The sequence below is a fragment of the Homarus americanus genome, unplaced genomic scaffold, assembly GCF_018991925.1.
Source record: "Homarus americanus isolate GMGI-L3 unplaced genomic scaffold, GMGI_Hamer_2.0 scaffold37032, whole genome shotgun sequence".
Taxonomy (NCBI): Eukaryota; Metazoa; Arthropoda; class Malacostraca; order Decapoda; family Nephropidae; genus Homarus; species Homarus americanus.
This window is the reverse complement of record NW_024731852.1, coordinates 8465145-8487243: the sequence shown is the minus strand read 5'-3', so window position 1 is coordinate 8487243 and position 22099 is coordinate 8465145. Positions and strand designations below refer to the sequence as shown.

Here is a 22099-nt window from a genome sequence, read left to right as displayed (position 1 = left end):
GTTTAACGAACACCTCGGTTAACGTAATTTCGATTAACGAACTGCCTTCCATAAGGATCTTCAATTCGGTTAACAAAGTTCTTACGAACCGACCTCAACATGTTTTCGCTTGCACTGACCGGGCAACCAGCTTTAGTATCAGTCCGCCAATACATTAATCGGTTCTAGGGCTTAAATTCCTTACTATTTTAGTAAATATCAAGAAGTTTATACTATTCAATAATTTTAAAAGTTTAATATTCAATTTTTTAGTCATTTTAACAATTATTGAACATAATTGAAGGTAAAGTGACTAGTTTAATGCGCGGCATCCAGCCTCTTAACACAGCAAACAGGAGTTAGTCTCTCTCTGTTTTCACTGGAGGTAACATCTTGCTTGAGACTCTTCAACTAAATGCTTTTTTTCTGTGTTTCCAAGCAAATTATTGGTCATTTTGAAATATAATTTACATATTGACAATATATAATGCAGTGCAGTGTTGATTTAAAGAAAATAATCTTGAATTACACCAGACAGCTAAAATTTTATGGGTGAAATGGTGCCATGGGGTGACTTCTCTTCCACCCCAATGCCTTCTCTTCTTCCTTCTCCTCCACCCCCATTCTAAATCCCATCATCATCATCATCATCATCCAGGAGCCTTCTACATACACACCTCAAAGTAAGTGAACTTTTCTACCATTTTTGTTGAATTTAGGAAATTTTCGGTGAGCTGGAACCAATTACCCAAAAACCCATTGAAACAATGGTTTCGGTTAACGAACGACCTTTTGGAACGGATTGAGTTCGTTAACGGAGGGGTCACTGTATTTAAAAGGTCAATTGCGCTGTGCCTGTAAGTTTTAAATCGACTAAATAGATTTTCTTAATATTGATTAATTTTACCATATTTAATCATTAGTTTTCAATTTCCAGAAAAGTCATTAATCACCCCTACAATGCCTGACCTTATGTTTTGGCATATGAGGTCATGACAGATTTTATTCAAATTTCTTAAAAAGATGCTTTTACAGTAATGGAAAACCAACAAAGAATGAAAGGATGTTCAATAATATGCTTATATATTGTTATATGACATTAATACTTTAATTATACTGTACTCTATAGTTTTTTTCGTTTTACATTTAATACTATGCACAAATTATACATACCTGTACTGTATTTTAGTGACGTCATAAAAAATTATACATTGTGATTTATACTACAGTGCCTTAAATGTCCTGGATCTTGTTACATACTCTTGATATTGTTTTGGCTGATACAGTACTCGACCAAAAATGAGATTGCCTTTGGTGTTGTTGATGGAAGAGTCAAAGATTATTCTTTAGTTGATAGAAGTAATTAAGTTGTCTGGTTAAATAATGGATGGGGTGGCTTGGTTCATCCATTCACTCACAGCTGCTGTGAACGAAGGCCGTACTTCTCCAGGAAGGTGTTAAGAAATGCCTCGCGTTCCTGTGGGCATAAGTCCCAGTCATATACAGCCTGCTAAATTCTTATGCAGTTAGATATTTTAAATGGCAATTTATTTATTTATTTTTTGTGAATATAACATTATACAGTACAATATTGTAGTTTATTTTGGGTAAAATAGTCAGGGAGATATGTTGCAAAAAGGTCAGTAGTACACAAGGCAGAAGGAAAACATTTCTCCAGTACATAAGCAAAGTTGAAAAGAGGTTACCTGTACATCAGGCTGGGGGATGCATCTAAGGGGTGGCTCACCTGGATATCGGGAAGAACCGGTCCAAATACCTCCAGTAAGAGAGGTTCAGCATGTACAGCAGTAGCGTAATCATTGAAGCTGACGCGACCGTCATGGTCCATGTCCAATTTCCTGCACACCAAGTCTGTCCCACACAAAATTCCTCTACTGATTCCTATTACTTAAGAAAATTTATGCAAATTATAGGCAGGCTGAAACAGGGTGCTATTTTGTCACACAAACCCACGACGACATGAGTTAACTACTGTCCCGTCAGCGAGGTACGGTGGTAGTGCCTTCGCTTACCATATGAGCCAGGGACAGTAGTGATGTTTGTACAAGTTAATAGTCCTTGTCTTTTACAAGACTTAATAATTTGTACTACTGGTAAATTAGTCCTCAAATGTTATTCATAAGCTTAAAAACAAAATACTGATTCTATGATGGCATTTCCGCTAATATTAAAGTCCTACGTATAGGTTTATGAATTGTTAATAACTAAGAAATCGTAACATATATATGTGAAGATCCAATCCAATTTTTATTTTCGGCAGCGCTTACCAACCATATCCTTGACGACTTCATCAAGCTCCTCGCCAGGTGGCAGGTTGACCACAGCAGACTTGAGCTGGTGGAACATCTCGTCTCGTGACACCATCCCATCACCATTATGGTCGTACACGCTGAAGCAATCTGGGTGGGGTAAATAAAGCTACCTATAGATCTTGTAGAGAGTGTGAACTGTGAAACACAAATTTACAACGAATGTGTGACCTACAACACCAACAAGGATAGTATGAACCACAAAGTAAAAAAGGAACCTCGGAGAAACCGTGTCAGTTCAAATCAACAAGTAATGAAGGTTATAATTATACTTTACACCAGAATACACTTCGGCCAGGTGGTACAGTCTTGCCCAAAAGTTCGTTAACTCTCCCAGTCAGCTATTGCTGCACTGCCTACTTCAGATGTTTGAAACTGTCTCGATACCAACCAGAACATGAAACCGATACGAATGAATCTAAAGGTTCGAAGTAAGACTCAAGTTTATACATCTGAAGCAGGCAGTGTAGCAATAGCTGGCTGGGAGAGTTAACTAACTTGTGGGTGAGACTGTACACTAGCCAGAAGAGGATTTGACAATTTATCTTCCAGTTACTAAGTAGACTATCTCCATTAACCCCTTCAATATGGGGATGCCATTTTTAATATTTTGTTTGACTAATGCCAGACGATTTTATTCTACTCAAGAGGGGTCCCCATACACAAGGGGTTAAAGAAGGACTATCTTGACTTCGAAGTTGGGCCTAAGAAGGATGCAGATGGGCCAGATGAATAGCCACAATAACCTTTAAATAAACAAATCTTTACATCAGCATGCATCTGGGATTCTTGATGTCAAAATTGTCCATGATTTTGCTAATGTCTAATTCCTTTATGTAGTAACTGCATCAGAGCCAGTATCAATCACCTACCCTAACTTCTACCCCCTCCATAATCTGGTGGTACCCTTGTCACAGTAGGTCATAATTCCTATCATCTTACATTTACAGCTTCTCACTTCATGGTTCCTTAGAAATGGTGACAACCTGACACCGATTCACCAGAGGCGGGTGCTAATGTAGAGATAACTTACCTGCACCTGACATAGGTCACCAATCGCTCATTTAAGTGTTATACTATACCACTAGCCAGGAATGTGTACAAATCGGTCTTGGCACGAGTTGACATTTGACCTGATATGATTTAGTCTAAAGTGCACACCCACCACTTATTTTTTCCCTTGTACTGTATAACCATCATCCCTAAACTCCAACTATACCCACTATCTACACCCGCTATCACCTACAGTCAATCTTCTCGTCGAGGGAGCCGCGGAGGAAGACTGACATGCCAACGACAAACTCCTCTGGCCCGACACAACCATCTTGGTCCATGTCAAACACCTGATACATAGCCTCCATCAATCCCTCATCTGTCATACCGAAGATCCCATGCATGATGTCCCGGAACCTGCAAGGGAGGGGAAGAGGAGTGAATGTGCGTGTGAGTCAGGGTAAATGAGTACTGTACTGTACCAATGAAGCAACTTTAAACAAAAAAATCGTTAGTTAAAAATTGAAAATAAATGTGTTCAACTGCTTTCAAACATTCATTGACTACAGAGAAAGAAAAAAATGGAATTGTTTATAGTTTATAGGAAATGTTAAGATAGGCAAAATATAAATGCAAGTCTAATTTTGACCAAATGCGTCTGCAAGTCATTTGTGTCCAGCGGTTATGACTTCATCCAGGCTTGTGAGTGAGTCAATAAAGCTATTTATGAGTGAGAGGCCTGACCTGTTACCGTCCATGCGAGGGGAGGTGCCAGTGAGGTCATGCAGAGCCAGCATGGCGTCCACCTCTTCACATGTGACTGAAAAAGAAATAAGGACAATTTACTGTATTTTCAACGCAATTACATTTCTATAACATACAGTCAACACATCTTAATCTTGTACAGTTTATTCCATTCATGCTTAAAATTGTACACATTGTTCTTACATACACCTGTACACACTGATCTTACACCTGTACAGACTGTTCATACTTACACCTGTACACACTGATCTTACACCTGTACAGACTGTTCATACTTACACCTGTACACACTGTTCTTACATACAACTGTATACACTTCTTACACACACCTGTACACAGTTTTTATGTACGTACACTTGTAGACCAAGCCTTACTTTTCATTACACTTGCTTACACTAATGCCCCCGTGTCTTAATACAACTGTCAGACTATCCTCGCTTAACCCATTGACACAATATGTTAGTCAATATAAAATATCAGTGAAAATGTTTCGTCTCTTTACATATATAAACTTTAACTAATATAAATTTCTAAGTTAACTTCTCCAAACTAATCTAAGCGAAAGTTAATTTAATATTAAATCAATCAAATTATGAATTGGTGTTCCCTCTTGGTCTCATCCATATAGTTCAGCACTGTAGTGTGATCGACCGTTTTGTACATATTTTGATGAGTACAGACAGTAGAATTAAAAACCCAAAATTAAATATGCAGTAATTCTGTTACTCAGTAATCCCTCTTGCAGTATTTGTCTATCCGATCACCACTGTAAACACCACTGGCTGTTTGCCGTCACTTACAATGTGTGTTTTTAGCTATTTTTTCCGCTAGCTTGGAATATCCCTTATAGGTTGTGTTCTTCGACATGGCCACCTACAGTACACTAGTCTCTAGGGTCACTGTGTGGTGTGACAAGACGCTCAAATGTTGTTTACACGCGTTACCATGGGAACGTGGCTATGAGTAACTCCAAGTTGTGATTTGTTGCTGATATTTATGTTAACGTTATAAAGGAATAATGACACCACGATAATGGAATACTCAAAGAATAGACAGAAATAAGATGTGAAGAAGTCTAATTTTTTATATAAATCGTGTGCATGATATAAACACTCGGCCACGTCTCCATACGAATATATAATTATTTATTTGTGTGTATATAAGGGTTTAGCGTAATTTCCTATTCCCTGACAACAGTTCATGACATGCCTCTTTAACCAACTCGGTGGTACTCCATTGCCACACTGACACATGTACATTTTGTGGCCAACATGTGATCGACAAGACGAAATGAGGCACAGGGTTCCGACTCTGGTAGGCACCCTACTAGAGTACACTAGATCGGTGTTTCCTGGCTTTTCTCTTGTTCACATGTTGGCGACAAAATGCACGCTCGTGTGAACGCACCTTAATACACTTCCCGCAATTGGACCGTCTACAACAGCCTCACTAATAGCTGAATGACTTACGAAAAGGAGTTCAACCAACTAGCAACACACGGGATCAAGCATCAACATTAAGGCATATCAAACTATCCACAGCAGAGGCGTTTCAATCCAGTACTCAAAGTAGGAACTTTGTCAAGCACATCAGGCTCAATAACAAAGCAAACGCAAGAATAATCTAAAACTACCTAATCTGAAGTTTGGATTTACCCCTTCATCGTTAAACGGATTTTCAACAAGAGGAATTTACCGTACAACACTGTATATCAGCTTCATAATCTTACCTGATGTTGGTGATGGATCTTATTATATTACACTTTATCCAATGTATGAAAAAATTATTTACGAATGAAAATATGAAATGCATAGCAAATAAATTAGAAATATCCATTTGTTTTTCATCACAGACACCTAGGAACAATACTCGTAAATAATTACCTGAACTTAAAAACGCCACAATATCACAGGGTTTTGCTGTGCTCTAGCTCCCCAACCCCACCGAGCATATGATTATGGCAACACAAAACGATACACCCACTTTTGATCACAATCTTAAGCTATGTCCTGCAAGTGATTCATACTGGTTCACACGCGTTATTTATGACCTACTTCCAATTAGCTTCTACCGGATGTTTCACTTCGGAGCAAGTATGACGTGTCAAAGGTCCTAATTATACACAATGAGACGCCACAAACATTATTACGGTTTCCTGCTTCCGGTGTCATCATATAGAGTAAAACTTGCATCATACAGTAGGTTACTCAACAAAACCAAGGCGACACAATACATGATGATTAACTCTCTCAGTGACTCAGAAAAAAAATGTGAAAATAGCGGAAATTTCACTTTCACACCCCCATAATATAATGACATTATAAATTGACCATTTGTTTGTTGTTAATCAGAACTATTTTAAAAACAAACTAATTAGCTTTCACTGAACCTGTGTACACGTTGACCATTAATAAGGTTTTGTTTCCCAGTAATTATAATGCTCATTCAGTTACTGTATTAATTTGCCGCCCAGCCAGCGGTCAATGACCCAACGTCCGTCTCTGACTCGCGGTCCGTGTACGAGTTTTCTAACAGCAATATGAGTGTATACAATATATGTAAGACGGTTACTGAAATAAGCTCTAGAGTGTGAATAGATCATTTACAGCCTTCTGCTCACGTACGTAGTTAACGACTTATTAAAGCAGCAAGACAATAGATATGGTTTACAGTCGTGCAGATGACGGAAATCAACAATAGACGAGTTGACGGTTCTGGGCAAACAAGAAATACACTGCCACGTTCGTAGTGATACGGTATATACAGTATAATTTGTAATAAAAGTTTAAAGTCCCGCTATAATAGTCGAGGTAACTTTATTTCTCTGGAAACAGGACCGTCATTGCAATGACACTAGTTTCAAACACCGCTGATTTCAAACGTGAAAACAGGAATTACGCAAAACGCATTCCTCATCCACTATCATTTTGGTATATTTATTTAAGTGATTTTTTTTATCAAAGACTAATATATCTTGGGTAATTGTGAACTAACCAACTGATGGAGAACTGCTTCACCGCCAAGCATTGCCTTCACTAGAATTTATTTCCATCATCCTTGAAGTAAAAGAAGAAAACGAAACCGCTTATATTTTTTCATACTTTTATTAAGAATATAAATATCAGAGTATAAATAAATAAATCAACATTATAAATATTATTAGTCGCTTTTACATATCACTTATAAATAAGGAGGGCGTGGTTCAATGTTGTGGTCCGGCCGCCGGATTCTGGCGTCATAACACGAGGCTTCAAGACAGTGTTGAGAATAAACTGGTCTCTTGACTGGGCGGACTGTAATCTCCTCTCCTGGTTGCCGTAAATTTCTGATTGGTAGAGGCGCGAGAAGTACCTGAGAGTAAGTGTGACAGCGGCCTCAGTTAAGTGTCCTGGCCAAGACGAAGGTGATGACACTGGTGCTGACACTGAAGAAGGACATAGTTGAGGCACCGCTGGTTTCCATCACTGGTGGGCGAGCGCTTGGAGTGGTGACCGTTCCGTGGTCTGTGCAGGACGAAGTGTAGGAGATGAGGTAAGTGCCATCTATACATGTTGCCTTTAAAACTAATTCTTTTTCTAATTCTTGTTGGTTCTGAGAGTCGGGGTTGCTAAGGATCCAGTTGAAACCATCACAGACGCAACGGAACTTATTTTCGTCGACAGTGAAAATTACGAGGTTCTGAGACAAGAGGAACCCTTGTTGAGTCACATTCAAGAAAGTATTTTGGGCTAGGGCGATGAAGGTCTGGTAAGATACCCCATCACGTCCCTTCAAGCCTGCCAGGGCGGAGTTCCCCAGATAATTGAAAGTATTACCGACAAAAAGCGCAGCACTGATCTCACACTCGTTGTACAGCTCCATGGAAAATGCCAGAGACTCTACGTTCTCGATGTGATTCCCACCAACAATGAGGAAACCAAGAGTCTCGGAGGTTATAGCGCGGGATTTTAAGGTCTTGATATTGTTCTTAAGGAGTAGGAGGCGCGAGCCGTACTCGGGGAGAGATATGTTACCCGTGGAGGTCAGTTGACGGCCCATGAGGTCCTGGATGACGCTGCCAGAGCCAGAGGGACGCGTGCCGAGGGTTACACAGCGCACCTCCGCTTTGTTTTGCTTTAGCAGTGACACAGCCTCGCTCTCGATGATGCCTATGCTGGTGTGCACGAAGGCCAGGTCCTCGAGCGACTCCAGATTGTTAAAGGCCTCACGTTCGATCGTCTCAACGGTACTGTTAGCAATCTCAATAAGCTTAAGTTTCTGTAGTCCACTAAAAGCATTTGACCTGATTGTAACGATGGACCCACCGAAGAACTTGACCTCCTCAAGCAGTCCCATCCCTCTAAAGGCGTGAGCTGGCAGCATTTCGAATGTCGAATCGATGAAATAAAGTCTAGAGATGCTGGAGTTCCACGTAGTGTTGGGTTGGCTTTGGGAGAAGTAGATGTGGGCGCCGACGACGGTGAAGGTGTCAGGAGACACCAGAGCCTCCAGGTCAGGCCACCTCAGCTCTAGCCCAGAGTTAGAACAAGACGTCTGGTTGATGGTCAGGTGAGCGATGGCCAAGTTCATCTAAGGAGAGAGACGACAGAGTTAGGATCATTTGCCTGAATACGGTAATACGTATACATAACAAATTCCAGAGCTCTCCTTCGACAACTACACAGAACTTCAAGTATTACCTTCATGAATATAAAATTATTCTTATATTGTTATTGTACTTTTATATAATATTTTGCTCTAATAATGAAGTATCGCTCATAATTTAGTATTAAAAAGTAAAAAAAAAATAGCAGTAAGACTACAAATAACAGGAAGCTTGGTACAGTACATCGTTGTACAGGTAGATAAATCATGAATTTGTGGTATTTTACGTCATATCAATGAAACAAACTGGTTTTATTTACGTTTGAGACACGAGCCTTGGTGTTTTAGGGCACACCTTAATACTGGTATGCGTACAAAGCGAACAAACATGGCACAAGTAAACATGTTAATGTATACGTGGGCTTATATTGAAATTAACAAAGCGTAAATTAAGCAAGGGCTCGAGATTCTGTTGATGACCAAATGGTGGAAAAATAAGATAAAACGACAGATTATTAATAGTTACCCGATACTTCTTCACTGAACACAAGCAATAACTGGTAAGGTACAACACTAAACAAAAGGTACTGAAAAATTAGTTGTCATTATTCGGCTTTGCACTCGTGTCATAATTTATTTATTTATTTATTGTTGTTTTAACCATCGTCAATATACTTCATAAAGTGTAGACCAAGCGAATTTGAAGTTTGTCATCATCCTGCACACACACAAACAGTACTGTTTAGGGCGGGTTGTGATAAAAATAGTTTAGGGTTCATACCATTGGTTCAAAGAGAGGTGAGAATATAGTATATGGAAAGGAATTAAAAAACTAGGGAGGCAGTAAGAGGAGAGGTAGACAACGAAAGGGGGGAGGAGAAAGATATCCGGTATACAGTACACACCTGAGTCAGCCGCTGCATACAGTCACAGTGCACGTCCACCTTGTTACTGGCGGCGACGGATCCCTGCACGTCGCAGCTCTTGGTCCTTTGGGCGGAGGTCATAACTGACAGTGCCAGGATCAGTGCCATCACCCGCCACCAAATGCCTGTGTAATCTGCCATCATTGCTTGCCTTCGTTGTACCTGTAAATCCTACGCTAGGTTTCTTGTTGTTCGTCTTGGCGGCAGGAAAACAATATGTTTTGTCACTACTTTGTATGTATACAAATATCTAGAAGTATTCCCAGGACAGGCACTCGACACACTGGCAGGACAAGGGTAATAACGCCTCTTTATATCTTTCCATTGTGATGAGAAGCTTCCGTTGACGTCATACTTTTTGACGTCTTGGAAGGTACTGTCCTTACGGAAATGATCACCCCTCACATGATCACCTACCGATTACTTCTTTACATTACAATTAATTTTATAGATGTAAATAATTTTCCTTTGTGATTTCATTTTATCAATTAGAAGAGCTAATTTTACTGTAGGTAGGACGCCAAGGACGCGTGAAAGCGCGATCCTCGGCGTCACACCCGACTACTGACACTAAACTGACCGGGCTTCCCAGTCTTTGTTTTGTAATTTTTACTTTCACTAATGTTACGCGTGATATTCTCTGAATATTTATTTATTTTACTTGATTGATTTTTTCAATTTAAAGGTTTTGCAAAACATTTAAAAGCGCTGTACAGTAGTTACAAAGTGTGGTCGAGATAACTTAACCTGCTTTTCAGAAATATTGAATTTGTCAACTTGTTGATTACTCGCAGTTTGTAGTTATGAAATAGTTTTACCGTTTTGTCCAGTTGGTGTAGTTAACCCCAGTACAGCCCACACTGTAACCTTAGGATATTATGTTACCTGGAGTGTGTGTGGGTGGGGTCCGTGTTTGGTGTGATAGTCGAAAAATTGTGTCACTAACGGGACCTCCTTACCTTATGAAATATCTTTCCCAAGTCCGTGTGTGTGTGTGTGTAGAGAGGCCTTGGGCTACTATTAATCATCCTCTTCACACACACAATGTTCCTAAGTTGACGTAGGAGGATCCAAAACAAAGCCAAGTCACTCTCTTGTCGACTGCTAATAAGTGAGAAAAAAACATTAGATATGTATTACTTTAATCACAGAGACTTGGTTTGAAATATTTCTACCTTTGTTTTGTTATTATTTAAGTTAAGAAGTAACTTATTCTCAGTTTGTGAAGAGGACAGAGGTAAAGTATATTGGCACTGTAGTGATTTAACGACGCCTGCTTGTTCTTAATCGTCGCATACACAAAAAATATCGAGCAGCCGTAACTACTAAGACAAATATTACCTATTTCTGTACATAAATAACAGTATAGCATAAAATTTTCTCCTTTAGTGAAAAAGTCTTGTATAGAAGTAAGCTTAAAGTTCAATCTAATCGAAATGAATTTAAGTCCCGTCGTGAGTCACAAAATCAAATGCTATCACATGTGTTGACTATAATATACGTAGATTCGGAAAAAAGTTTACGGATATGACAAAAGAAACTTAAGATTTTAAGGGAAAATCCAATCTAAATTTAAATACAAATCTGCGCCTTAAAACTTCTGAGACCTACGTATCGAAATCTAAAGAACACGCTTCCGTAAGAGACTCCCAACATTCATGGTCGGAACGTATAGTTGGAGTCATTTTTAGGCAACAGCTGGTCTTTCCGGCGTCAAGGTGTGGAGCGACGGAATTGACTTGAGTGAAGGAAGAGTGAGTCAAGTGTAACCAGGGAGGAAAGGCCCGGAGTGGCAGGTGGTCGTAGGAGTGGCCGCGAGCGTAAATCGGAAATTATTCTCTGAAATTTAACTATATTGTATCCAAGAAATCGTCATAATGACTCGTAAGGTAAATACACTAAGAATAAATAAGCCAAGTCAAATGATGGAAAAAAAAACTTTAACGTATATTATAAATTAACTGAAAAGCTCTTGTAACTTTACGAGGATCATCACTAAGCAAATGTTTTTTCCTTTCAGTATCACTATGTACTTTGTTAATGAAAGAAGTAAAAATATCAGAATTTATTATTATGCTACATATTTAACAAATCTTTTACAAAAGAAAATTTATACAAAATATATTTACAACTTGTGAATATACCTAATTATAATAAACACGTATTCTGTACATAATATATATACCTATTAAGCTGCATAGCACAGTTTAACGATATACCTCGTTAGACAGTGTTATCAATCAGATCAATGACAGATGCGAGGTTGGGCAGATCTCTGTACATACTTGAACAGTGTATACATATCACTCACTCCTCATTTACACTCACAGTTGTCAAGATCCTCACAGCGTCGCTCCATTGTCGGGAACTGTTTTTCTTCTCCAATTAGATTTTTTTTTACTCCATGTGGCACTAGTGACACACACACACACACACACACACACACACACACACACACACACACACACACACATACACAAACACCGATTAACCATCAGTTCATTTGGGTTCATAGCGTCTGAGCAAAATATTCATTCAAAACTCTTCCGCTCATCATTGAAATTTTCTTTTCCCACACTGAGGAATACACTCGGTTTATTCGTCAGCACAATGTTTATTTCTAAGTAAACTTTTCGTGAGAGTTAAGGACATATTCCTCAGGGCTTTTGACAGATAAAAGTGTTGCTCCTTCAGCCAGTTATATCATGTTCCCCAGTGAGATGTGAGCGATTTTTGGCACTCGCATCCCTGACTGAACCCATCGTCACTCACTGTGGCCTTAGCGCCACTTTCTGTGTCATGTACCCAGCCCTTGTATCACAGAAAGTACCCAGTGTCTCACAGATACCAATTAACGAGAGCCCGGAAGTGGAAACATAAATACTGTACTGGTACTCGATCCAGAAACAAGCGCCTCCATAAACAAAAGACGTGCGTTTGCCTATGTCTTATGTAGATTCCATTACCGTGTCGCCGTGGGCTGGAAGCGTTACGTACTCCTTGTGTTGCTTTTGTTTACGTGGTAAGGATCAGAGTTGAGTGCCAGGATCATTAACATAGGAAAGCTACAGTCCCGGAAGGTATTCAGCAAGAGTTCCTCTTGGTAAGCACGTACTCCTTCCCTATTTCTTGGACAGCATCTTTGAAGCAGTACTTCCACCTGTGTCAAGTAGAAAAAAATAATTTTTATCCAGATGATTAACTGTTTTCGCCAATCGCATACAAGACCCACAAACAGATGATATCATGAATAGTCTAATGTCCATGGAATTTTGGCAACAACTGTACATATCTTTGGAAGTCTTTATAAACGTATCGTCTGGTGTGGTTGACTCACGTAATATCGCGTCCCAGCGGCTCGATCGTGAGAGACTTGAGGTGGACGATGGGCTTCTTAATACGCCATAACATCATGGTGAACATGAGACTGGGGTACTGCATGGCCACGCTCATCGTCTGCAGTTCACCGAGGTCATGAGTCAGCACCACCTGCCGGTGTACTGTCCCTGCCTCGTAATACAGTGACCTGGGGAGAAGAAACTGGGATTAGCTGTGACCTGGGAGAGGGTTCTGGGGTGAAATATGTGACTTGGGGAGAAAAACAACTAGAGTTAACCATGAGCTGAGGTTAGCTTTATGGCCTGATAAGGGGAGAAGGGTTAACTATTGTGATTAGGGTTGTGTGTTCCCTTGGGCCATCTTGATTGAAATAAACAGGAGAAGCCAGGAAAGTAAACCCCTCCCGTGTATGTGTGTGTGTGTGTGTGTGTGTGTGTGTGTGTGTGTGTGTGTGTGTGTGTGTATGCATCACTAAAACTTACTTCTCAGAGAGTTGTATGGACTGTGACTTGTCCTTGTTGCCAGTGAGTATGAGGTGGATGATGGCAAACTCGCCGTGGTGCCTCCTCGCCTCCGTGGTGTTGCGAACCTCCACGCTCACACGGTAGTGGTAACCTGCGGCCAACACAAACATTTACTCATCTACCCGCTTCAGGAGTCACACAGGCAAGACAGTCAATAGTTCGAAGTTGGTGTTTGTATAGAGAGAAGCATTTGTTTTGTGGGACAGACGTTTAACAAGATTCATATATTGACAGGTGTAAATGACGTTAATGAGTTTATAGTTTTTTGTGAGGTGCAGGTACTCTAAGCTGGGATACCTACCACAAAAAGGAGTTCGGTCTTGGGTGTAGAGGAAGAACTTAGAGAGAGGCTGGAGTGGAAGAGGGGCGGCAGCCAGACCCATGGCGGAACAGAGACGGTCACCAGACTCACCACTACACCCCCAACACTCACCCTGGAAATAACAATACCACACCTCCGTTACCACAATACCACACCTCCGCTACCACAATACCACACTTCTGTTACCACAATACCAGCCTGGTTATAGTTAAAGACGTTAGCTACACGTTCACCACAAAAGGGGAAAACTTACGACAGCTCTAACATTTGTCCTTTTAATAGCCACAGAGAATGACTTTGAAAGCTACAACACAATAAATATTTTATAATGTTTGTTTATATCTTGTTCGAAAAGAAGTTAAAGTCTTCCATTACCACAAGATCAAAACAAGAGATATATTTTAGATGGTTAAACTTACATCAATAAAGTCTTCATAGGAGTTACAAGCTACAGCGAGCATCGGGCACGACTGTCTGATGGATTCGGTGAAGAGGGTGATGGCTCGGTGGTGCTGGCAGTTGATTGCACCTACAGTACACCGGGATAAAGCATCATTATTTAGTGTTCTTGTTTCTCCACTAGAGGTTGAAGGCATCTAGCTTTTATTAAACATTTTTATTCTCCTCTGTCAATAGTGTGTAAAATTATAGTTACTTAGTGTACAGTATGAAAGGTCTCTTAACTTTTATTTTCTCTCTATTATGTTAAATGGAGTTAGTTGGGTTACTAAGATAAGGCATCACTATAAGACAGATTTCTTCAGTTTATCAGAATACTGTACAGATCTACATAACCAGGATATAAAGGGCCTCCTACACCTGGTTAGGTTGGTGAGAGAATAGATATATTTATGTTTTACTATGGGACCAAGCACCAGTACATCAGGGCCGTGTACTCACCATTACAGCCGGGCTGGTTACGACCCCCGTTAGGGAAGAAGTCAAGGTGGCCGATAGGTTGAGTCATACCGACACCTGCGGGGGGGGGGTGGGAGTCGTATTAAATCGTATATGTTAACAAATGATAAAAATAAATAGCATAAGCGAACACATTAATACAAATAATAACTTGAATACACATCTGAACTTCAATTAAACACTAAAATGTAAAGGAAAAATGTATAATCATGAGTACACTCGATCATGTATGAACACACCGACGTCAACACTCACTGAGGGGGAAGCCAAGTATGGGGGAATCGTCAGTGTGGATGACATCGACGAAGGCGGCGTCGGTGGGGTCGAGGCGGGTGATGGTGTGGGTGTCGTTGAAATAGGGCTCAGCGGGATCCAGAGCCGTGATCCTGGGTAGGGTTAAGTCGTACATCTCCCTCAGGTAGGTCCCCGTGTGGCCGCTCAGATGAGAACCTAAACTATGTCCAATCAGGTGGAAGGCGGAGACGGGGACATCAGCGAATTTCTGAAGAAAAGGTCATTAAGGTTACGTTAGGTTAAGCCAAGTTAGGCTAAATTAGGTCGTTAGGTTAAGTTATAAAGAACAAGAGGTAAATATGGTTAAGTAATATTCAGGTCGACTCCTATCCTTCCCTTAACACCCCCCCCCCCCCCACCCCCACACACCGATCCTAGGTACGTACAATAAGAGAGTGCATGAGGTAGGCGACCTGGGCCCCCACTAGCCTGATGTTGGCCACGGCTTGGGTGTAGGGAGGTCTCGCCCCCACACTCCAGTCCACCACGATTACGTTCTGGTCACTCTTCCGCAGCAGCTCCCCCGTCAGCGTCTGTGTCGGGAGGAACGAAGGGTTAGTTTAGAGATCATTGAACATTAAATTCCTCGGGTTTGGTGCTACAATGGTCTGTTTCTTCTAGTAATATTTCATTATTATTTTACTCAATAGCGCATAACTGAGGTGAGACTCTGGTTGATGTATTAAATCAAGTCATATCACCTGTGTGTGTGTAGGGCCTTGTTATCTCAATATAAACCCGTTACCTAATGTCTTACCATCTACTTTACCTATATCAGTGGCCACGTCATATATCCTCTAACTGACTGATGTAGGCTTCCCTTATAGTGATACATGTGTGTTATTTTCAGCTGTCCTGGAAAGAGCAAGACCCCCCCCCCCACCATGCAGGACAAGACAAGACCCCCACCATGCAGGATTGTCTTACCTTGATCCAGTTGGTCGTGCCGTATGATAAGTATCCGTGAATTAACACCTTGAAGGGGGCGTTGGGGATGAAGGGCGCGTTCATCACGGTGCTCAGGTCGTTGGGATCGAGAGTCTGCCAAGGACGACATAATAGAGTAAGTATAAGGCTACAATATGAGGGGTATAAGGGGGATGACTCGCACTACATCTCGCTATGTCTATTGTGAAATCCTGTATTAATTTATTTTGTCTCCAGGTGATGCAAATTATAATCACTGACCAATAGCATCACTGTGTGTACAAAATAACTTAGATGATCATTCAGCGCCTGATCCTTTGAACCACAATACTCCTCTATGGTCAGTCGGTTCATGCGTATATTGGTGTCTTTCATCATGAGGGGAAATTGTAGACTATCACAGGTAACTGGTGCAGCACGAAAGACTCACTGCAGGGAAAGTGTCGTTCAGTCTGGTGAAGAGCATGAAGGCGGTGCCTATCTCGTCAGGGGCCATAGGTGCCTTGATGACCGGACGAGAGGTGTTGACCCAGGGCGCCCTCAGGGAGAAACATGTTTTCTGGCCGTAAACCTTCCAGCACTCTGTAACACAACAACATGGGTTTAACTCTTTATTGTTCTGGTAGGGTGCGGCGGGCGAGTGGATACAGCGTTCCCCATCTGTCCTAAAGAACTCTGGTTCACACCCAGTTTGGAATGAGCACCTGACTTAAGGCAAAGAAGTGAATGCAGTCGAGTAAAGTGTATGTAACCACACTGCCCCTAACGGAGGAACTTTTATGAGGGTGAAAGGGTGTCTGGTGAGGGACTTGGAGGGTGGAAGGGTGTCTGGTGAGGGACTTGGAGGGTGGAAGGGTGTCTGGTGAGGGACTTGGAGGGTGGAAGGGTGTCTGGTGAGGGACTTGGAGGGTGGAAGGGTGTCTGATGAGGGACTTGGAGGGTGGAAGGGTGTCTGGTGAGGGACTTTAAGGGTGTCTGGTGAGGGACTTGAAGAAGGATGGAAGAGTGTGACGTGGTAAGGGAGGAGGGGACGTAAAAGTCGGTCATATCTCTGAACTCGTGTCGCGTTAGATTGACATTCACGCGAATCACGATTATTGGACCTGCTGCCGCCACCACTACCACCCTTGGTCGTTCTCCCACACCCTGGACGCCCACGAACATGACCCTAAATAAGCCTCCGGGGGAATAGGACGCTGAACCTCACAATCATGAGTTATCAGAACCTCCCACACCCGGGGCCTGCTGAACCCACCCTCTGATCCACTTCTCATCGAGGCTACAACAACTACAACTACCACCACCGCCACTACTACTACAACTATGTTCATATTGTCCCTTAACTCATCTGAGTATTTAAGTAAAACCCTCTTTCTCATAAAATCATAACTACTCTTATTCTCATGAGGTCTTAAGTAGTCTACCCTTGTTGTCATAGGGTCGTAAGTTAATTCAGATTAGCCCCGCGAGGAGGCTAGTTTATTGGACACCCTCTTGCATCCTGTGCAAGGCCAAGCTCCAAAGTGTTCACAGGATCCAACAGGGAATGTCTTGTATGGTGTAGGAAGACGGGGGGGGGTGAAAGTTAGGCAGCAGAAGGAAGGGTCAGATACTTTTAAGAATGACCAGTCTGGGAGAGTTAACAAGAGGGCGATCAGCTGGGAGGGAGGCAGGCCAAGGTCGTGTGGGTGGAATGAGGGTAGCACTTAGTGAGTGAATAGCTTGAATTAAAGAGAGAGAGAGAGATAAACGTAGTAGTAGTGTCACCAAGAGTATTATAGATAGAGAGTTGGAGAGAATGGGGGAGGGGAGGGAGGGAGATAACAGGGGTGCATGGGGGAGGAGGAGGAGGAGGAGAGAGAAAGATAAATAGAAAAACAGGAGAGAACATAATTTATAGTATGAAAGAGATGGGAGACGATAACTGGGGTTAAATATAATCACAATGAGTCATAATGATTAGTGTTATAATATTAATGAAGCAACAATAATAATAATAATATGAATAAAACGTGGTGTGTGGTTACTGCGATAGGTAGTGACGTAAGGAGTGTGAGGGAGGGAGGGGGGGACGCGAAAGAGACCGGTGGTTGCTAAGGCATAGGTCAGCAACAAGACCTCACACCACCACAGAGAGAAACAGCTGACGTACCCTACCGTGGCAGTCTCTACATCCGGTACAATGTGGTGCCACTCATCCACCCACCGTTACCCACCTTCGCTATCCCTCACTGATACCCACCTACGCCACCCCTCACTGATACCCACCTACGCCTCCCCTCACTGATACCCACCTACGCCACCCCTCACTGATACCCACAAACTTTATGAATTGTATTTAATTTATTTAATAATTACTATTTGTTTATCTTGATGAATCAGAACACGACTGCCTTATTAATCAAGCAAAACTCCTGACTAAAAAGATATAACTTGGCGCAATAAATGGTGTACTTGTATATAAATAATTAATATCTGGTGTATAAACAAAAATAACTGTATACTAAGCTCCAATGACAGTGTCTGCGAATACCCCAATTAAAAAAATAGAAAACTGCAAATTGATTTTTTTTGAGGGCGGGGGGGGTGTTATGTCTTATAAATACGAACAAACTAACTGAAATAATTATGTTCTTTCAAGATTATGACGCCCCTAAACATCGCTGGGTCACTACTTACGTTCCTCCAAGGTGGTGTTGAAGGTGTCTTGAGTAGTGAGAGGGTCTGGCGGTGGGTGTCCCAGGTCCAGGAGTAAATTAAAGTTAAGGAGATGGAACAAGACGGTGCTTTTTGCTGCTCCTATAGCCGGCATCTTGGTTATAGGCCGGCCTGGGGCTCACCTGTGTAGAGTTAAGATGAATCATGTTTACGTTCTGTTAATTAAGGTATTCATGTTGTTTATATTATATGCTAAGGAGAGATTTTCCTTATTCTGTTGGTAGGAAGACTTACCTTTTGCATAGCTGGTATGACTTTATTATTTTTCTATATAATTATGCAATATTTTACTAGTTTCTATCTATGGTAGGCCTACTCTTAATGAGAAACATGCTCAGGAACCAACCGACCCAATGCTCTCACGAGGCTACTGAGCTACTGGCAACACACGTCAACAAATTTGTAAATATAGGATGAAAACTTATTAACCTCATCCTTTAGAACCTTGTCTAAGCTTCTCTGGTGTGAACTAAGTACAGTTGGGTAAGGTGAAGAGGCCGTATTAGTGGTTTAATGTTACTGGTTTAATGTGTGTGTCGCAACGGGCCCAAAAGGTATCAAGTGCTTGGTCAGCAGCAGCAGACACATCATTCAGTCAGAAGGTGTTCAAAGTTTCATAACCAGGCAGCCGTAATAACTGTTCTCAGCTGTTTTATAACGACGGATCTGCTGGGGTTTGTGCTCTTGGTGAAGTGTGTGTGTGTGTGTGTGTGTGTGTGTGTGTGTGTGTGTGTGTGTGTGTGTGTGTGTGTGTGTGTGTGTGTGTGTGTGTGTGTGTGTGTGTGTGTGTGAGTGTGTGTGTGTGTGTGTGTGTGTGTGTGTGTGTGTGTGTGTGTGTGTGTGTGTGTGTGTGTGTGTGTGTGAGTGTGTGTGTGTGTGAGAGAGAGAGAGTTTGCAAGAACATATCACAAAACAGGCTCTAAAAGAAACACATATTGCAACATAAACACAAATATTCACCTTGGCTCAAACACATGAACATTATCAAAGCCAAATTAGTCGATCGAACTCCGACAAGCCGTATAAAAAAGTACGTTTGATTTTCACAACCGCGCAGTAATACCACATAACAGTGTGAATAAACAAGTAGAGCAGCAGCATCAAAGATTACAGATGTAGATTTTTTTCATACTTAATAATATACAGCCTCACGTGTATGTACTTATCAGAGTGAGAGAACTGACTATCCATGCATATTTCTGGACGACGCTGCAGCTGGTAATACTTGCTTATAATTTACTGTGATTTGATTTGGTTCATCCAGCCAGCTTGCCTGAGTCTTTAAGTGGTAGATATCAGGTTTTATTACTCGGCTGATGGAATAATCGGCTTTAGGATATGATTGTAAATTTTAACCTTTATGGTGCGATTTGCTTGGGTAGTTTCCCAATCTTGTTCGTGGCGATATAGACAGATCGGCAAACGTATTGAACCATGTGGATACTCGCATACAAATCTACACACACCCACAGAAGCCGGTCTTAGGTCTTTTTCAACACTTAACTAAACCGAACATATATTTACCGAGTTTAAGTTTCGTCCTCGGTAAAATATGCTTTTCCAGTACATTGCTCCTTATAATAAAACAAATACTACTTTATTTTGACTTTACCTAATGTTTGAAGTACGGGCGGCTGGATATAATGTTAGAGCCAATGTAACTAAGTCTACTACACTATAAGTTTGTTTTAAGTTGTAACGTAACGTAACCTAACTTAACCTAACCTATATTTTTTAGAGTTCTTTCAGTCAGAAGCAGTAATATTGATTCTGATAAAGGTAGAATAGAAATAATATATAAATAACAGAAGGCTGATATAATTCACACTTACCAGTACCAACTTTCACGATGTTTACACAAAGTTAGATGAGTGAGTACAAAAATAATTATAACATTAAATTTTCTTTAAATTAGGTAATAGAGAATAAGTGACAAGAAATGGAAGATTATCATACCTGCAGTAATTAGTTGATGTGGTTGTGTTGGTCAGATTCTTCGACGCCTAGTAATTTGGTTCTTGCTATAGTAAAGTATTTCAGCTGATTTGCTTTATAAATAGAAGAGGCAGGTTAATTAATTCTTTTACGATAGTTATCTATTTGTCGTATTAAGAACTACAGTACGTGTGAGAATATTTGGTAAAGAAATGCGTATTGCAGTTGATTTTCAGAATATTATTTAATACGCGTTAATACGAATACAGTAGGCCTACAGTGTTTTGAAAAAGATCTCTGGCACGAGTTCTCTGACGCAGAATAATTGTAATATTTTTCACAGTTGACGGTAAAAAAAAAACTCTTGTTTATCCCTGATGCTCGGCGAGATCTTAGAGGAGTGACTGACGCCAAGCGGTTCCCGGGTCTTATAGGACGCCCGCTGCAGTTGCCAGGTTTCTCCGTTTGTCAAGCCGTATATGTGTCCCTTCCCTACATACCTCACTATTGCGTACTGGTCTTAAGGAGATACGTTTACCGATATTCGTGGAGTAATCTCTGGTGCATCTTCCAGGGGAAAAGCAACAAGAAAACAACTTTTAGGTGATTGATGTCTAATAATTTGTGAGTTATGGTCGACGAACGCTAGACTAGGAATTTGATTCTTGACCCTTGGTTTTTGGACGTTCTTCTGTTGATTTCTGTTTATCAGCTGTTACGTATTGACAACATCGGCAGCTGTATCTGTTTACGTGGAGATAATTCAACCGGGAGTTATGTGTGCTATATATCGGTGTCTCGGCCAGGTTTTTGAGACAACATTCACTTAACTTAACCTAACCCCAGCAGGATTTTGTATTGTGTTTGTGTTTCTGTGTGTGTGTGTGTTTCTGTGTGTGTGTTTCTGTGTGTGTGTTTCTGTGTGTGTGTGTGTGTGTGTGTGTGTGTGTGTGTGTGTGTGTTTCTGTATATGTGTGCATCTTTCAGTTTTGTGACTGTCTTGGTCATTATTTCCTTCCCTCCCAATACAATAATAGTCTATGGATGGATTACCATAGTGTAAAACCTCAATATCTATCACTATCCTCATGCTGTCAGAATGTGTAATGGGGGAGAGAGAACATGTATCATTCATTTATTATTTCCTTCTACAAAGATATGTTCTGATATGTTAATTCTCTTCCATGAAAACCTAAAATATCTTATCGTCTTACTAACACCCAACAGTCAGCATTACCTCCTCCCCTCTCTTACTGTACTCATCAGGTCACGTTGGTCAGCCTGTTGTGTCTTTTATCAACGTACAACCCTTCATCCCCCTCTCTCTCTCTCTCTCCCTCCCCCTTCTATAGATAGGCGTGTCTTGGAGTGTTTATCTGTCTGCTGGGCGTCTAACATCTGTCTCTCCTACTGTCAATTCTCCCTCCCTCGTCTCCTTCTCTCCCCCCTCCCCTCCCAGCCAGTCGACCTTCTTATATTTTTCTGTTTGTATCTTCGTTTGTCTCTTTGTTTTAATTATTCCTCTTCGCCTTTCTTGTGCTTCCC

The 22099-nt window shown here is 41.1% G+C and overlaps 3 protein-coding genes and 1 long non-coding RNA gene across 7 annotated transcripts; 1 reads left to right on the top strand and 3 right to left on the bottom strand.

Moving 5' to 3' along the window:
- Window positions 1–1063: 1063 nt before the first annotated feature.
- On the bottom strand, window positions 1064–6984 carry LOC121868026 (EF-hand calcium-binding domain-containing protein 1-like). 3 transcript variants are annotated; one of them, XM_042368269.1, is made up of 6 exons: window positions 5951–6984; window positions 4047–4122; window positions 3556–3719; window positions 2268–2399; window positions 1727–1851; window positions 1064–1456 (listed from the first exon to the last, which is right to left on the bottom strand). In XM_042368269.1, exons 2-6 carry the CDS (start codon window positions 4097–4099, stop codon window positions 1394–1396), a joined length of 537 nt encoding a protein of 178 aa, XP_042224203.1. In that variant the 5' UTR covers window positions 4100–4122; window positions 5951–6984; the 3' UTR covers window positions 1064–1393. The 3 variants fall into 3 exon arrangements, with proteins under 3 accessions (XP_042224203.1, XP_042224201.1, XP_042224202.1); XM_042368267.1 differs by lacking the exon at window positions 5951–6984 and adding an exon at window positions 4868–4973; XM_042368268.1 differs by lacking the exon at window positions 5951–6984 and adding an exon at window positions 4868–4973 and having other exon boundaries at window positions 2272–2399.
- Window positions 2278–5900, top strand: LOC121868027. Its single transcript, XR_006089285.1, has 2 exons — window positions 2278–2408; window positions 3558–5900. It is a non-coding gene; the product is annotated as an uncharacterized LOC121868027 (long non-coding RNA).
- A 171-nt stretch (window positions 6985–7155) lies between the features above and the next one.
- Window positions 7156–9914, bottom strand: LOC121868025 (carboxypeptidase N subunit 2-like). Of its 2 annotated transcripts, XR_006089284.1 has the most exons (3): window positions 9557–9914; window positions 7391–8636; window positions 7156–7316 (listed from the first exon to the last, which is right to left on the bottom strand). XR_006089284.1 is itself a non-coding variant. In XM_042368266.1 (2 exons), exons 1-2 carry the CDS (start codon window positions 9719–9721, stop codon window positions 7443–7445), a joined length of 1359 nt encoding a protein of 452 aa, XP_042224200.1. In that variant the 5' UTR covers window positions 9722–9913; the 3' UTR covers window positions 7156–7442. The 2 variants fall into 2 exon arrangements, 1 of the variants encoding a protein (XP_042224200.1); XM_042368266.1 differs by having other exon boundaries at window positions 7156–8636; window positions 9557–9913.
- A 1716-nt stretch (window positions 9915–11630) lies between these two features.
- LOC121868024 (pancreatic lipase-related protein 2-like) lies at window positions 11631–20966 on the bottom strand. Its single transcript, XM_042368265.1, has 12 exons — window positions 20576–20966; window positions 18581–18741; window positions 16332–16483; window positions 15902–16015; window positions 15361–15507; window positions 14936–15182; window positions 14663–14737; window positions 14182–14291; window positions 13742–13874; window positions 13399–13531; window positions 12915–13103; window positions 11631–12737 (listed from the first exon to the last, which is right to left on the bottom strand). The coding sequence occupies exons 2-12, from the start codon at window positions 18711–18713 to the stop codon at window positions 12662–12664; spliced, it is 1509 nt and encodes a 502-aa protein (XP_042224199.1). The 5' UTR covers window positions 18714–18741; window positions 20576–20966; the 3' UTR covers window positions 11631–12661.
- Window positions 20967–22099: the final 1133 nt, after the last annotated feature.